The 17,256-nt window shown below is 34.1% G+C and overlaps 1 protein-coding gene across 1 annotated transcript; it reads left to right on the forward strand.

Moving 5' to 3' along the window:
• Positions 1-15,203: 15,203 nt before the first annotated feature.
• On the forward strand, positions 15,204-17,040 carry LOC140815160 (probable WRKY transcription factor 41). Its single transcript, XM_073174274.1, has 3 exons — positions 15,204-15,653; positions 15,765-15,893; positions 16,159-17,040. Exons 1-3 carry the CDS (start codon positions 15,394-15,396, stop codon positions 16,745-16,747), a joined length of 978 nt encoding a protein of 325 aa, XP_073030375.1. The 5' UTR covers positions 15,204-15,393; the 3' UTR covers positions 16,748-17,040.
• Positions 17,041-17,256: the final 216 nt, after the last annotated feature.

The raw sequence follows: 17,256 nt of genomic DNA on the forward strand, positions 1-17,256 counted from the left end.
TTGTCTTCCATCGACAATGGGTGCATGATGAACGCTACCCGTACTCGGGGCTCGGCTCATATTATTGGGGGGGCCCTGAGTGCCGGAAAGCTGTGACATCCATTGACATAGTGATGTGAACTACGTGGAACTCCCATGATTTCGGCTCATATTATTGAGGGAACTCATGGCGACCGTCCATTAAGGTTCAACATCGATGGGTAAGGCTTGACACGTGAAGATGAACGACGTCATATTATTGGGTCCTAATCAAACGTGAGACAAAAGTTTACGTAGAGGGTTGCATTGTGATGTAATTGGAAACTACCTTTTAGGAATTGTGATTGGCTGATATTATTCGGGATCGCAATTCGCTAATTGGACCTTACGTACCTACTGAGGAAAGGAGTTTTCCGTTTTCACTAGAGGGTAGTGAAAAATGTCAAAACAGTGGGAGCAAATATTTATGAAGTAAAAGTCCAAACTTCATATCTTACTAAATATTTTAAAATAGTCATCAACATTTATCTGTTTTTACTTTTCAGTACATATTGACGATGTCATCGATTCGCAATCCAATATCCATAATACTCGACAAAAACATATTAACTGGACCTAATTACCTCACTTGGCTAAGAAACCTAAAAATCGTCTTGAATTCGGAAAGGGTAGCATATACACTGACTGAGTCGCCCCCTGTTGAGGCTCCGACTGACTGCAATCCTGAGGAATTGCAGGCTTACAAGGAATGGTGTGACCATGACTTGATAGCCAGGTGTTATATGCTGACTTCTATGAATGATGAGCTGCAGAGGCGTTTTGAGGGTGCAAAGAATGCTGCTGACATTCATTTGCACCTCAAGGAGCTCTTTGAAGAGCAAACTCGTCCTCTTAGGCATGCTACCGTCAAGGAGCTGATCACTTTGCGCATGCGAGATGGGGCCTCGGTCCATGAGCATGGCCTAAAGGTGATCGGGCTCGTGGACAAGCTCGTTGGCATGGATCTGATCTTGTCTTCGGAGTTGACCACCGACGTGTTGCTCTTATTGCTGCCTAGCTCATTTGATCCTTTTGTGGTGAACTTCAACATGAACAAGATGGAACCAACCCTTGAGGAGTTGGTGAATATGCTTGTTACGTTTGAATCAACCATCAAGAAAGAGGAGTTGGTTCTTTATGTGGGTTCTTCATCTGGTACGAAGATTGATCCACATGAGAAGGGAAAGAAGTGTTCTTTCCAACATCCCAAGAAGAACGTGCCCTTGATGAGGCAATCTCCGAATCCCGTTGTGGCAGCCACACCAGTTAAGGCTGACAAGACTGCTGATGAATGTCATCACTGCAAGAAGCCTGGACATTGGAGGCGAAATTGCAAGGAATATCTGGCCCAGAAGTGTTCTGGAAACGGTATGTTCTAAATTTAAGTAAACATTTCAATTAACTCTACTTCTTGGGTATTAGATACCGGTTGTGACTCACATCTCTGTAATGGGTTACAGGTGATGGGAAAGAAGTAGGAAGCTTAAGGAAGGTGTGACCTTCTAGAGGATGGGCAATGGAGCAAGAGTTGCTTCCAAGACTATTGAAGATGTTTACTTATTATTGAACAATAGTTTAAGTTAATTTTATGAGATGTTTTGTTTGTACCTAATTTTGTAAAAACATTGTTTCCATTTCTATAGTGATAAAAATGGATATTCTTGTTTATTTTGCAAAGGTGTTTGCAACATTTACATGAATGAATGTTTGATTGGTACTTGAAAACTTGAAAAACAATCTCTATAACTTAAAATTAAAAGATATTCCACTAAATGTCCATTCAAAGGCATACACCATATGAGATATGAATGGGTAAGCCTCCTAAGTATTCTTATCTTAGAATAAGGGGTGCCCTGCTTATGAAGCAGGTAGTGGGAGATAAATTGGATTGTTGATCCATTTTATGTTACTTTGTGGGATATCCAAGGAATTTAGTTGGATATCACTTCTATCATCCCCAAGAAACAAAGGTGTTTGTTTCTAGGAATGCATCTTTTTGGAAAAGGAATTTCTATTGGATAGAAAATGGGAGATGATAGATCTCGAAGAGGTTCGAGAGACACCCACAATTATAGAACCCACACCCGAAGAGCCATGTGAGGAGATACAAGCTCCTAAAAGATTCGAGAAAGTCTCGAGACCACCTATGAGGTATGGTCAGCTTCTTGAAGAGGGTCATGATAAGCCTAACCATGGATGTGATCCAAGGACCTTCAAGGAAGCGTTATCTAATGCCGATTCATCCAAATGGCTTGAAGCTATGGAATCTGAGATGAATTCCATGCATTCGAACCAAGTGTGGAATCTCGTGGATCCACCTGAGGGAATTGTTCCCATAGGATGTAAATGGATTTACAAGAGGAAACTTGGGGCGGATGGGAAGGTATTGACCTTCAAGGCGCGATTGGTGGCAAAAGGATATACTCAAAGACAAGGAGTTGACTTTGAGGAAACCATTTCACCAGTTGCAATGTTCAAGTCTATAAGGATTTTGCTAGCCATAGCTGCATGGTATGACTGTGAGATATGGCAGATGGATGTCAAGACAAACTTTCTTAATGGGGATTTTAAGAAAGTTATTTAAATGTCTGAACCTGAAGGGTTTACATCTATCGGAAGTGAGCATATGGTATGCAAACTTCAGAGATCTATTTATGATCTAAAGCAGGCATCTAGGAGTTGGAACCTCAGATTCGACAGGACAATCAAATAGTTTGATTTACTAAGAATCCTGAGGAACCCTATGTGTATAAGAAGGTCAGTGGGAGTGTTGTGACATTCCTGGTGTTGTATGTTGATGACATTCTACTCATTGGAAATGATGTAGGAATGTTGCAATCAACTGAAATATGGTTAGCGAGTAAGTTCTCGATGTAGGACTTGGGTGAAGCATCTTTTGTATTGGGAATACAGATCTATTGAGATAGATCGAGAAGATTGCTTGGTCTCACCCAGTCCACATACATGATACCATCGTGAAGCGGTTCTCGATGGATGAGTCCATGAGAGGACATCTACCAATGTGTCATGGCGTGTCCCTATCCAAGTCTGTCTCCCAAGACTGATGCAGAGATAGTGGCGATGACACGCATTCCGTATGCTTCGGCAATTGGTAGCATCATGTATGGGATGATATCTACACGTCTTGACGTGGCTTTCGCACTAAGTGTAGTGAGTAGATATCAATCGAACCCTGGTCTTCCACACTAGAAAGCTGTGAAAGACATCCTCAAGTAGTTGAGAAGGACCAATAAAGTGTTCTTGGTCTATGGGGTGGAGAACTAAAATTGGAAGGCTATACCGACTCTAGCTTCCAAAGCGATATCGATGACTCGAAGTCAACCTCTGGTTTTGTATTCATGCTCAATGGTGCTGAAGTCTCTTGGAAGAGTTCCAAGCAAGACAATACTGCGGATTCCAGCACAGAGGCCGAATACATTGTTGCATCGGATGCAGCAAGGGAGGCTGTTTGGATAAGGAATTTCGTCCAAGAATTGGACGTCATTCCTAATGGAGTTGCTCCTGTCCCGGTGTTGTGTGACAACACGGGAGCTATAGCTCAAGCAAAGGAGCTTAGGTCTCATCAGAAATCCAAACTAGTATTGAGAAAGTACCACATCCTCGGAGAGATTGTGGAAAGAGGAGAAGTGTCTTTTGACACAGTCGGCTCCGCCGATAATGTTGTTGATCCACTAGCTAAGCCTTTACCTGGACCATTATTCGACAAGCATCGCGAATCAATGGGTTTAAAGCAAATGGGTAGTTGGCTCTAGTGCAAGTGGGAGATTGTTAGAGTAGGTGCCCGTCGAGCCAAATGTTGGCCGAGTGTTCACAATGAAACTCTATGGATAAGCAATCTTTATTTTAATGATATTTGAAATTATTATTATGGCACATCTTTATCTGTATACCCATGCTAGTTGCATAGATAAAGCCCTTGAATATACAAATAGTAGAAAGAATATGAGATGCTCATATGATGAGTATCATGAAACTCATATTTGTAATACTGTATATTCTAAACGGTTCCTAGTCGATTCAGCCGCCACTAAGAAGGATATAGGCCGCTCGAGTTAGAGACTAGTATCTGCGATGTGAGTACCATGTTTCATTGGTAGGGGACATTGTGATGTCCGAACATGCAGATAGGTGCTCCTTGTAGAGTGCACTGAACAACCCTCCATAAAAGGACTTTCCAAGTGGTTCTCACTTATCGAGTGGAAATGTCCTAGTTTATGGTTGTACAGAATTAGTCCTTATGACCCGGGACAACATTGAGACTCTATGTGCTATAATTACACTTTGACTTGTTTACCGACTCTCATGGGGTCATCAGGTGGCAAGGTTGGGTGTTCTGTCGAAACACATAGGAGTCGATGCATTGTAGTCGGGGATTCACCGCTTACCTTCGGGTATGGATATCCTATGTGTTATCATGTGTATGTAGGTTGAAATCTCTGGCCAGAGTATGGTTGTAATTATGAAAGGGGTTTCATAGATTACACCATCGATGCAACTACAACATGACACATAGTATCGATTCATTGACAACTCTCGATAAACCAATGGTTGTCGAATCGATCGGGATATATGAGTTGAAGGGACCGTACTGTACGCTAACCATAATTGAATGGTTCTTGCAGGCACTATCATGTGATACCTAGGGAATCACGTAAGCGATGCTGCTAGGCGTTTAACGTGATTGGTTGGGTACTATCAGACTTGAGTTCTGACGTTCTTACTATCAAGGAGTTGATATGTAAGAATGGAGCAATTGGGGTATGCTCGAATAAGGACATGTTTAGTCCGAATCACATGGAGATGTGAACCCACGGCTAGTTGTATCAATGAACCATTGAGGGCCACACAAGTGCTAGCTTTCTAGATCCCGTTGAGAAGTTAAAATAGTTCAATGTGTTGAACGGCTTATAAAGGAGTTTATAAGCGTAAGTAAAATTAGAAGTATGACTTCTATAAAGGAGAAAATAGTTCAATGTGTTGAACGACTTATAAATGAGTTTATAAGTGTAGGGAAAAATAGAAGTATGACTTCTATGAGGGAAATGTAAATTTTGATTTATGGAAGTGTTCCTAAATTAAAATTTGGCCAAGAGAATAATGTATTTGAAAATTGTGATTTTCATAAACATTATTATGGACTAAATTAAATTAATTCAAGTGTTGAATTAATTAAACACTAGTGGGCCTAGTAGAGCCCAAATAATTAAATTAATTCAAGTGTTGGATTAATTAAATAATGTTGAGTCTTGTAGAGCTCAATTAAAATAATTATTTAAACTAGTGGGACTTGAGTAAATTCAAGTAATGTTTAATTAGTCTCAAATATGTTTGAGATAATTAAATTTAGTCCAAAGTTTTTAATTTGATTAAAAACTATATTATATGCATGCATGGGAGGTGAAGGGTTGGAGATTACTTTTTATTAAAATATTGGCATGGCATGCCACTTTATGGATCAACTTTTTGCAACCCCAAGAGAACTCATCCTCCCTCATTACACACATGCTATGGCCGAAACATCATCTCAAATTCTCTCCCATTTTTCTCCATTTTTGTGTTCTTCAATTTGTTGAAGAAAACACACTTCTCTTTGAAAAATCCTCAAATATTTCTAGTGCAATATTTGAGGGGATCTACCTAGTTGGTGGTGGGCCTAATTTGAAGGAAAGATTCAAGGATTTGGAGGAGGAGCTTGTAGATCTTCATGCCTTGAAGAGCTTTGTTGTTTGACAACAAAGTTGGAGCCATAATCAACTTTTTAAAGTTGATAGGTAACATTTCTTTAACACCCTATGAATGTGTTTTTGTAAATATTGCACAAGAACCTAAGGTGGCCGAAAATTTTGTATAAAATTCGAAAATTTTTGCTTCCGTTGCGCTTCCGGCCACCGTAACCGGTCCGCTTTCAGTTAGATCATTAAACATAGAAAAGGATCCATTCCATCCATGTGAAGATGATGAAGATATTCTTGGTCCAGAAGTACCATATCTAAGTGCCATCGGTGCCCTTATGTACCTTACAAATTGTACAAGGCCTTATATATCTTTTGCCGTGAATCTGTTGGCAAGATTTAGCACATATCCAACAAAGTGACACTGGAACGGAATTAAACATATATTCCGTTATCTACGAAGAACGACAGACTTAGGACTTTTGTATTCAAAAGATGCTAATCCAAGTATAATTGGTTATGCTGATGCTGGATACTTATCTGATCCACACAAGGCACATTCCCAAACTGGATATGTATTTACTCGTGGAGGCACTGTAATTTCTTGGCGTTCACAGAAACAAACGCTCGTAACAACTTCATCAAATCATGCCGAGATTATTGCACTACATGAAGCAAGTCATGAATGTGTGTGGTTAAAATCAATGACCCAACATATCCAAATTTCATGCGGATTATCATTCGATGAGAAGCCTGTGATACTATATGAAGATAATGCTGCATGTGTTGCTCAAATGAAAGAAGGATACATAAAGAACTAAACATATTCCTCCTAAATTCTTCGCATTCACCAAGGAGCTTGAGAAGAATAAATGTATTGATGTTCGTCACATTCAACCAAGTGAAAACTCATAAGATCTCTTCACAAAGGCACTTCCTACGTCAATATTCAGAAAGCACATATATAATATTGGGATGCGCAATTTACGAAATTTGTGAAGAATTGTTCATGTCAACATCAGGGAGATTTTACGTGACTGCACTCTTTTTCCCTTACTATGGTTTTTATCCCAATGAGTTTTTCCAAGTAAGGTTTTTAACGAGGCAGTACAAAACACGTAATGAAGACATCATCGTATCATGATCATCATCACAAGGGGGAGTGTTGAAAATAAATGATTTGAATATTGAAAAGTAATAGTTGAATATTTGAATGTTGAAAATAAGAGTTGTAAAATTAGAAATTTGTGTATGATGATGTAGGTAATGATGTATTTTATTTTTTGGATTATGTGTAATGAAACTCTATAAATAGATCTCTCATTTGTGAAGAAAATCATAATTCAGTAGAGAGAAAAATATTATAAAGTGTGTAGTTTGGTAAATTTTGAGAGTTTGAGATTTTTACTTTTTACCATAATTTTTTACTTTTTCACAACACTTATTTTATTTTTAGGTGATTTTTTATAATAGAAAAGAAATTAGATGCACATTTTATTTTAAAAAACAAAATAATAATTTTTCTATTGTTAGCATGAAACTCCAAATCTCTTTCCTGGAATTTGGGTAATAAATAAGTTGCAGGATTGGTTAAGTATTTAGAAAGAGAAGTTGAATAAACATTTAAACATAATATGTGAGTTTCTTCGATTAGTTTAGATGAGTTAACAACTAAACTGATTATTCTCGAGTCTCTATGTCAGTTTGCTAATGTATGAGTGCGGAAAGAAGCTAGACTGACAGATTTGAACAAATCACATAATGTGTGGGAAGGGGTAAGCTGAAACTCCTAGTATCTCATTGATTAATAGACAATCTACAAAATGGTATACACGTGTAAAACACAATGATACTAATTTAGCACAAAATGATCTTTAAATGATCATATAGAATTTTTTTAAGATGTGTTGAATTGATTCAGTTTCGCTCAGATATATTAAGGATTTTGAAGACTTAATCTTGATAGTGAAAAATGCTCGTCACATTTTGAACTCAACTCTTTCCCTGCTTATACTTTCAGAAATACATCCCTTCAATCAAAAGTGTCTGTTGACTTGTTTTTAGTTCATTTCAATTCTTTTTTGTTTTTAGTTCATTTCAATTCTTTTTTGATAGATTCTTACCCTGTTTCGATTAATCTTGATTCGTACATTGTTGCGATCAGTTTGTTTAGACTGCTTGATGTGGACATCAGTTTAACGTTTAGATGTGGACTGATCCTGATGTTTGGTAAACTAGGATCTATAGACTTGTTCACTCACTTTATAATGATATCAGTTTTGTTTAACTGTACCAATTTATCTTAAATCAGTTTTACCTTGATATTATTTGTTAACAACGAAAATATACTAAATCATTGATCCAATATAAACCTAATAATTAGTTTAAATAAATATTACAGTTAATTGATTGTTTGATTTTCCGTTTGTCACAAAGTAAGAAGTAAAAAGTTTAAAATTCTCAAATATTTTATTGGCAATAAATATGGTATCATTGGATCCATTGATTTCGATAATCAGTTCTTGAATTATAGTATCTTATTTGGGAACCATGTCTTTTTTTCTTTTATATAAACACATGAGAAACCATAGTAGTTGTTTTTTAGTATAGATTGGGTAAACTTTCGAGTTAATGCAATATCCTACAAATCAATCTAAGCAGTTAAATCACACTAGACAAAGTATATGTAACACAATAATCGTGTCTCTTGTTATTATAACTAAATACTCCGGTACACAACATGTTGTATTTTATATTTTAGTTTCGTCAATTTTTATAATTATTTTGAGTGGGTCTCATGTGAGACGGTCTCACGGATCTTAATCTGTGAGACGGGTCAATGTTACCCATATTCACAATAAAAAGTAATATTCTTAACATAAAAAGTAATAATTTTTTATGGATGACCCAAATAAGAGATATGTCTCACAAATACGAGTTTGAGTGGGTCTCATTTGAGACCGTCTCACGGATCATAATCTGTGAGACGAGTCAACCATACCCATATTCACAATAAAAAGTAATACTCTTCGCATAAAAAGTAATATTTTTTCATTGGTGACCCAAATAAGAGATTCGTCTCACAAATACGACCCGTGAGACCGTCTCACACAAGTTTTTGCCATAAAACAACCATTCATATTAATTAAAAAACTGAAATTGAATTGTAGTGAAAGTTGTACGTACTGTAGTAATTTGGGAATAGAAGTTGAAGAGATCGATGTGGTTTTTAATAATAAAATTAAATATGTTAGGGAATATATATAATTTTCATCATGGTTTAACCAGATAATTTATTATAATAAGAAACTAATTTCAATAAATACAAAAACTTTTGTGAGACAGATATTCTATTTGGATCATTCACGAGAAATATTACTTTTTATACCATAAATATCACTTAATATTATAAATATGAGTAAGATTGACTCGTCTAATTAATAAATATCCGTAAACAATACCGAAACAATATATATAAATTTAAATATATAATATTTTTAAATAATAAAATTATAAACTTAAAAAATATAAGATTTTTGTTAGGTTTAAAGCAATATATACTGTACCAAAATCTCGATATATCACAAAATTTTGATATAATTGTTATGTGTATCGGTATGCTAGCTATATCGAAAATTTAGATACAATCTCTGTGTATATTTTCTTATATCCTAATTTTCGACACGTTATATGTTTTTCGGTATGGTACAATAGACAACCTCTCAATATTTAAGTTGAAAACACTAAATTTTGCAATGAAGCTAGATTACAATTTTATGTTCTTTAGAAAAGCAAATAGTCGTACGACGTGTAGCGATAATAAATATAATAAGCAGTAGATCAGACAGACGCGTAGTTTTATTTCAATTGATTTTTTTTATTTCTGGTATATATAAAATTAGACGCGTGATTAATATAGAAATAAAAATTAATAATAATAATAATAATAATAATAATAATAATAATAATAATAATAATAATAATAATTTGGATCACTGGGTGCAAAATTTCAATCCGCGTTCTCCAATTTTCAATTACGGCGTTGATACTTTCAAATCACTTTTTCATATACTAAACACGTAACCGAGAGCACACCTCCGGCCCATTTCCTTTCTTTATGTTATGTTAAGAGTAGGTTTCTTGTTAGACGGTCTCATACATCTTTATTTGTGAGACGAATCAACCCTATCGATATTCACAATAAAAAGTAATACTCTTAACATAAAAAGTAGTATTTTTTCATGGATGACCCAAATAAGAGATCCGTCTCACAAAATACGATCTGTATGACCGTCTCACATAAGTTTTTGTCTTATATTAATATATTTTGAAAGTTATTTAATTAATATTTTATGATTTTTTTTAAAAAAAATATTAATCTACCGATTCATCATTTAAAGTGATCTAATTTTTTTTAAAAAAATCATTGAACTAGAGTTTCAAATACAATTTTTTTCATATAGTTTCCTATTTTACTAATAATATATGTTTTCAAATTCAATAAAAAAATAAAATTAAAACAACAGACACTGCTGCTGTTAGTATTGCAGCGTCCGTTGATGATGTCTTAATTTTTAGAGTGAGTCTCATGTGAGACCGTCTCACGGATCATAATCTGTGAGACGGGTCAACAATACCCATGTTCACAATAAAAAATAGTACTTTTAGCATAAAAAGTAATACTCTTTTATGGGTGACCCAAATAAAGGATCCGTCTCACAAATAATACCCGTGAGACCGTCTCACATAAGTTTTTGCCTAATTTTTAAAAGCTCAGCCATCTACTTTATTTTGGAAATTACTTTTTTTCGTTAAAAAAACCTTAAATATAATTATATAAAATAAACTTTTTATTGGATGAGTTTAAATTAATTTAAGATAGCATAAAGTGATCGACATAGATTTTTTATACTCATTCGTCTCGTATATTCAGACTTGTGTGTGTTTTCACATATATTAACAAAATTATTGGAAAAATAAATTTTACAATAAAATGTTATGTTTTAATAGAATAAAAATATTGTTGAAATTAATTAATGTATTTAGTTAGATTGATAAAAAAATAGATAAAATAAAACTAAATACATTAATTAATTTCAACAATTTTTTTATTCTATTAAAACATAACAGATAAAATAAAACTAAATATGAAAAATGAATTATATATTTGAGACATATGAAAATAGAAACGTAATATTTATATTTGAGCTACACACCTATATGAAATTCATTTGATAAATTAATAATAATATCGAAAAGGAGCGGTTTTTTAAGATACTCTGCGTGTTATTAGTTTTGAATATCCAATATTTTTGGGTAAAAAAATGTCTAAAATATACTAATTAAATGGCTATTATGAACTCTTCTGTCACCCTTTATCGAACATTTTAATTAAAACATCAATGCATTTACTTATATTTCCAATTCAGTTTTTTTATACTAATTATACAATTACTTTAATTAATATAACCATTAAATTATATTTAAAAATATTTAAACTTATTACTTAATTTAATGTAATAATACATTTTACTATTAAAATATATTTCGCGTATGGCTGATATTAAGATAAAATAATTAAATATATTTTCATAGTTATTTAATGAAAAATTGATTATTTATTCAATTAAATATAGAATTATAAAACAAAATTAATTTAATTATTTATTTAAGTAGGGGCAATTTTGTCATTTTTATTTTACTAAATTCTGAGTTCGGGTGCGTTATTAGCTTGAAAACTTTCAGAAGAGGTTATTAGCATATCTGAATTTTATTTTAAATAGGCTTCTCTTATGTATCTCAATATATAAAGGAATAGTTTTTTTTTTTTAAAAAAAACATGGATCAATTGATCATAATTTCCTCTCCGAAAATATCCAGATCTTACTATAGAAAAACAATATAATACATTGTATTTTGTAACAATTATCATGCAAACAGTAAAATTAAATATTTTTGCATAGCATATCAACTTAAAATGAAATTTTTATTATAATATATTGATATAGATTATAATGATACTAAAATTTTATCTTGCGTTCGGTCCGATTAGCGGATCTTTCAATCTTTTTTGCTAAGTAGATCAGGTCGGTGTTCTGGGTTCATAGTCAAGAGAATGTGAGTGGGTAAAATTAAGAGTAAGATGCAGTAGTGTATAGTAAGCAAGAGAATGTGAGTGGGTAAAATTGTAGCCAATAAATTGTATTTATAGATGCATGAGGGGTTAGTTACCTTGTAGGAATAAGATCATTGATATGGTAGACATGAGACAAGAAACATCATATGAGAAGAAGACTCCTTAATCATGATGACTAGAACTCTTGATGGTGGTTAGGACTCTTGTCTTATCTAGAAGTATTGATTGAATCTTGTATTTATTGGAGTTTCACATTTATCGACAAAGATATCTCCATATTCGTTAACCACGTTACAGCTCAGACTTCCCGACCCAATTAGTGGGCTCAGACCTTAGTAAACAGTGTTGAGGAGGTCTGTCCCATGGGCATAGACATATGAGTTCGGAATTCTGGAGTCGGTAGTCGGGCCCTTGATCCACAATGAGGACTGAGTCTTATTGGGCTAAGGTCAATTATGAGATGAGCTTAGATCCGTCTAAATATAACAATTTCAAAGTTATCAGATTAGTAAATATACTTTAGTTGAAAATAACATTATATTATGCACAAAAATGACATGTAATCCGATTAGTAATATAAATTATAATACTTACATGAACAACGAGATCTTAGTAACATGAACAAAAAATAATGATATTGATTTGAAATTATACCGTTTTTGACTTAACGCGCACACACACACATTTGTAAAGAAACGTTGTCCTTTCCGATACACGTTAGCCGCCTTTTATTTTATTATGCAATAAATAATCAGTGCAACCAACAAATTATTTGAATAAAAAAATATTTATACTTACATCAATTAAATTATTAAATACAAGGAAGTTTATGACAATTAAAAAGTTATGATAGCAAGTGTTTTAAAGGAATATGTATTTCCATATACTATATATACTGATAATATTTTTTACGTGCAATATATATATGATAATTTTTTTACGTGAAATGTATATATATCTATATATATATGTATATATATATATATACATATATAAATATATATATATACACACAAACACACACACAAGTGTATTTGAGAATTTTTTCCTATGAATTGTGTTATGATCAAACACTTATTATTAGACTAAAAGCTATTATTATTAGTCAAGATACAAATTTATTTTTTTATATTTGTGCCAGTGCAAAATGCACTTACTTATATTCTAATAGGTCGAATTGTTAGGCTTATGAGTTCGATGAGGTGGAGTGTTTATCTGCTGATGTTGTCTCATATTTTTTAGAGATCAGTATTACATTTTTCCTACCATCGACCAAGGCCACCGCAGACATAATATTATCCATTAAGATCTGACATCATTCTTTTACTAACTACATAGTCAACCAGATCAAGTGACGCAATGTCAACAGCTTGACGTACGAGAAGTTCCTACAAGGTCACTCATCCTAGTACTTCTCTAATTCAAGCACGTTTAACCCAATATCCCCCAAGAAGTATATAATTATTCTTCTTTGGAGACTTGAACTCATGAACTCACACGACCTCGTTCTGATATCAACTGTTAGGTCAGACGCTTACCACTGAGCCAAAAGTTATAGCTGTTAATCAAAACGCGACTTTATTTCTTTATATTTGTGACAACACATAGTGTACATATATTTGGGTGTTATTGAGTCGGGCTGTTAGGCCTATGACTCCGGGGATATGCGTGCCTATCTGATGGTGCTGTATCGTATCTCTTAGAGATTAGTCTTACTTTTTCGTTAACGTATGTGTTATCTCCAACAGAGATAATATTATCTGTTAAGATTTGACATCACTCTTTTATGACTCTCAAGCCAACTAAATCAAGCAGCGCAACATCAATAATTTGATACAAGAGAACTTCCAAAGATATTACTCATCCAAAAATATAAGTTGAAGTGTAATTTGAAACGTACGTCGAGTATTTTCCTTGAAATGATCGAATATTCAATACTTTGGGAGGGGAAGCTTTGGATTGAAATTCGCATTTAATAAATTGAAAAAAAAATCTCTCATTCAATTTAATAAATGGAATATAATTAACTTAAAAACGAATGTTTCATATCCTATTATTATTATTATTATTATTATTATTTGCCTCCAAAGTGCAAGCCACATGCGGGTGTAGTGTGTACCAACATCACATGACGTAATCTGGATCACGTCATCATTCATTAAAATGGGTTTTTTCTTCTTTTTATATTATTTTATAGTTTTTTGGTGTGGGTGTGGGTGTGGGTGTGGGTGGGTGTGTTTATTTTATTTAGTGTAGTTGTGTCTCCAAGTATTAATATTACACGCAACATAAATAAAGGGAAACAACGCGGAAGCAAGTTTGATGTTTCCTGGAAATTGGACTGCTTCTTTCCCTTGACTTTCAAGTAAAAAAGAATAATTATTATCAAAGGGATTAAAACTAAATATATTTGGAAATTCGTTAGTACAAAATGTTGGCGACTGAAGTCTATGAATTCTCTCATGCTACGAATTTACCACGCAAAAGAAAAAGTGGGTTCTCTTTTTTTCGCCACCTTGTACGGTCGGAAAAAGCAATATAAACAGATTTTGGTGGATTTTTTTGACGTAAATGTCAGAAGATTTTATCATTTTAAGACAAAAGAGACGCGCAAATATAGATAAACGGCCAAGAACTAAATTTCTTTACTACATCGGAAAAGGTCGTGTAATTTTAAACACGTTGTACTCATCAACATCTCCGGGGGTGATCAAAATTTTTTATTAACCGTTCGAACTGTCTGAACCGAATTGCACCGCACCGTTTTTCATAATATTTTATAAAAACCGCGATTAAAAATATTAATCATAAACCGCACCGCATACGCGGTTCAGTTATTTTTTTTGTCAAGAACCGACCAACCGCACGCTTAAACCGCTTGCCATATTCTAGAACTATAATAATTCGTAAACAACATATTCAAATAAAGAATTCATCAACAATGTTATGAAGTAAATATGAAACTGATTTCACGATCATACATGAGTTACGAGAACAACCACAACTGTCTTGATAATTATGATTTACAAACTATTGTGTTAAATTAGAAGTTTATCAAATGAACTTCATTCCATATGCCGCTCACGTGACTTCGCTCACTCGCTATAATAAATTTTTTTAACTTCGATAATTAATTATGTACATCGATTTGTTTTTTTTCCCCAAGTAGTTGCGATATGATATGGTAGAAGTGCGGTGGCATTTGAATGGGTCAGCTATGGAATAATTACACTCTTCCCACAATTCCACACAAATCCAAAGCCTCAAAAAAAAAAAAAAAAAAAATTTCAAAGCCAAATTTTTTTTGGGTTTTTTTTTTTTTAATAATCTCTTCTTATATATATATATATAACACATATTTCTAGCCTTCATCATGTACCAGATTTTTAAAAACTTCGTCTTCCATGACCATCACCCCCCATTAGATTTACACGTCCAACAAGAAAGGTGAAGTCACACCCTTTTGTTCCTAATTCAAAATATTCCTGATCAGCTGGAATCAAAGATACATCAAATAAAGCTGCAATCTTTTTGGGTTATTTTGGAATGGAAAATTTTGGAAACTTTAATAAAGATAGTCTTGTAACTGAGCTAACTCGAGGGAGAAGTTATGCGAATCAGCTGAGAAAAGAGCTTCACCCCACTCCTGCTTCATGTGTTCATTTACTAGAGAGGGTGATTTCTTCTTATGATAATGCTCTAGAGCTGCTTAATTGTATGGTTTTGCTTCGAAACGGAGAGCCTAAAAGCGAAGGATCCGACCGAGACTCCAAGGGGGAAGTTCATGGCAAAAATTCCAAGAAAAGGTTGGTTGTTTACGTTTTTTGGAGATGTGCTTTTTGGTTTTTTTGCTCATAGTTAATTTAGTTCTACATGAAATTGTTCTGATTCTTTAAAGAAAAAAATGGTATTTGCAGAAAGACATTGGCAACATGGAGCGAACGACTGCGTGTGTGCACTGAAACAGGGTTTGAAGGTCAACTTGATGATGGGTATTACTGGAGGAAATATGGGCAGAAAGTTATTTTTGGGGCTAAGCATCCGAGGTGAGGCATATTTCAGTCGTGTTGTTATATCTTGATTATCAGCGCTCAGTAAGTTTTTGGGAGTCTTGCTAGCTTTAGATTCATCAGTTTGAGTTGGATGTTTGATCTCATTGATGAGATTGGCAATTTTAACTTTTTGGAGAAAATTTTCAATACAAGATCTTATTTTGTGTGTGTGGCTGTAATTGCCACAACTTGTTTGCAGAACTTATATTTGGTAAAAACAAGAATTTGATGGAGATGATTTCATGTGTTGAAATTGCAGGGCTTATTATAGATGCACTCATCGCGGTAGTCAAGGATGCTTGGCGACTAAACAAGTGCAACGAACGGACAAAGATACTTCGATCTTTGAAGTGATTTACAGAGGGAAACACACATGTATTCAGGAAATGCGGAAAAAGACAAAAGAAAACGTCGATATAAAAAAGAGGCGAGGAGATAAAGAAGTGAGTGAAAGACGTTCACGGCAGAGGAATTTGACCTCTAAACCAGAGAACAGAGAAATGCCCATTAAGGATGAGAGTCTTCCTACTGTTACCTCTTCTCCCACACCAATTGGATATGAAAATGTTGAAACTTCATTCTTTTCCAAGCTCGAAAACTTTGTTGGAATGAGTGATTCGCCTCCATTTTTGTCTCCAGATACATCGGAGTCCTATCTCCTACTTTCACCATGCCGGTTTAATGATATCGAGCTTAGTGACATTTTACGAAGTCCAGAATCAGAGTTGGCAGAGATAAACTTCAATCCAGCCCTGATCGACGATTTCCCATCGGGAGAGTTGGATCTCTTGATGGATCAAATCGACTTCGGCTCTTGTTTCGTTGATCCGTCTGATTATTTTAAATAAAATCTCGTATGCTACTGATTCACCGCAAAGCAAAATGGTGGAAAAAGTAGTAAAGTTGTGCTTGCCAAAGTTATTGATCCAAGCCACTAGCCAGCATCGAGAGTGATTCAAACTTGTTTGTAATGTTGAGTCATCAATGAATCTTATATTTTTGGTGTAATTAGTTTAGCCCTTCGCTAGTTTAGGAATCTTGATGACTAAAAGAGATATGGAACCCCTCGTCTCGAAAGAAGAAGATTGTTGTCCATTTTCTTGTTTATTTCAAATTTATATTGAAATCCCTTGTTCCTCCATTTTTATTTTCGACCCAATTACCAATCAAATTGTTCTTAGCACGTTCCGCGTAATTTTGACATAATTCCAAGAATCAGTACTTGTTTTCTTGTTTTATCAAGCGGCAAAAAACTGAAACAAGAAGATTTTACTGAAAATCTGAATATGAGCTGCAATCTCTGCTGAGCAGTAGCGCATAAAAATCTTCCGTTATTGAATATATAAGAGGTAGAAAT

This window comes from Primulina eburnea, chromosome 15 (genome assembly GCF_022965805.1).
Source record: "Primulina eburnea isolate SZY01 chromosome 15, ASM2296580v1, whole genome shotgun sequence".
Taxonomy (NCBI): domain Eukaryota; kingdom Viridiplantae; phylum Streptophyta; class Magnoliopsida; order Lamiales; family Gesneriaceae; genus Primulina; species Primulina eburnea.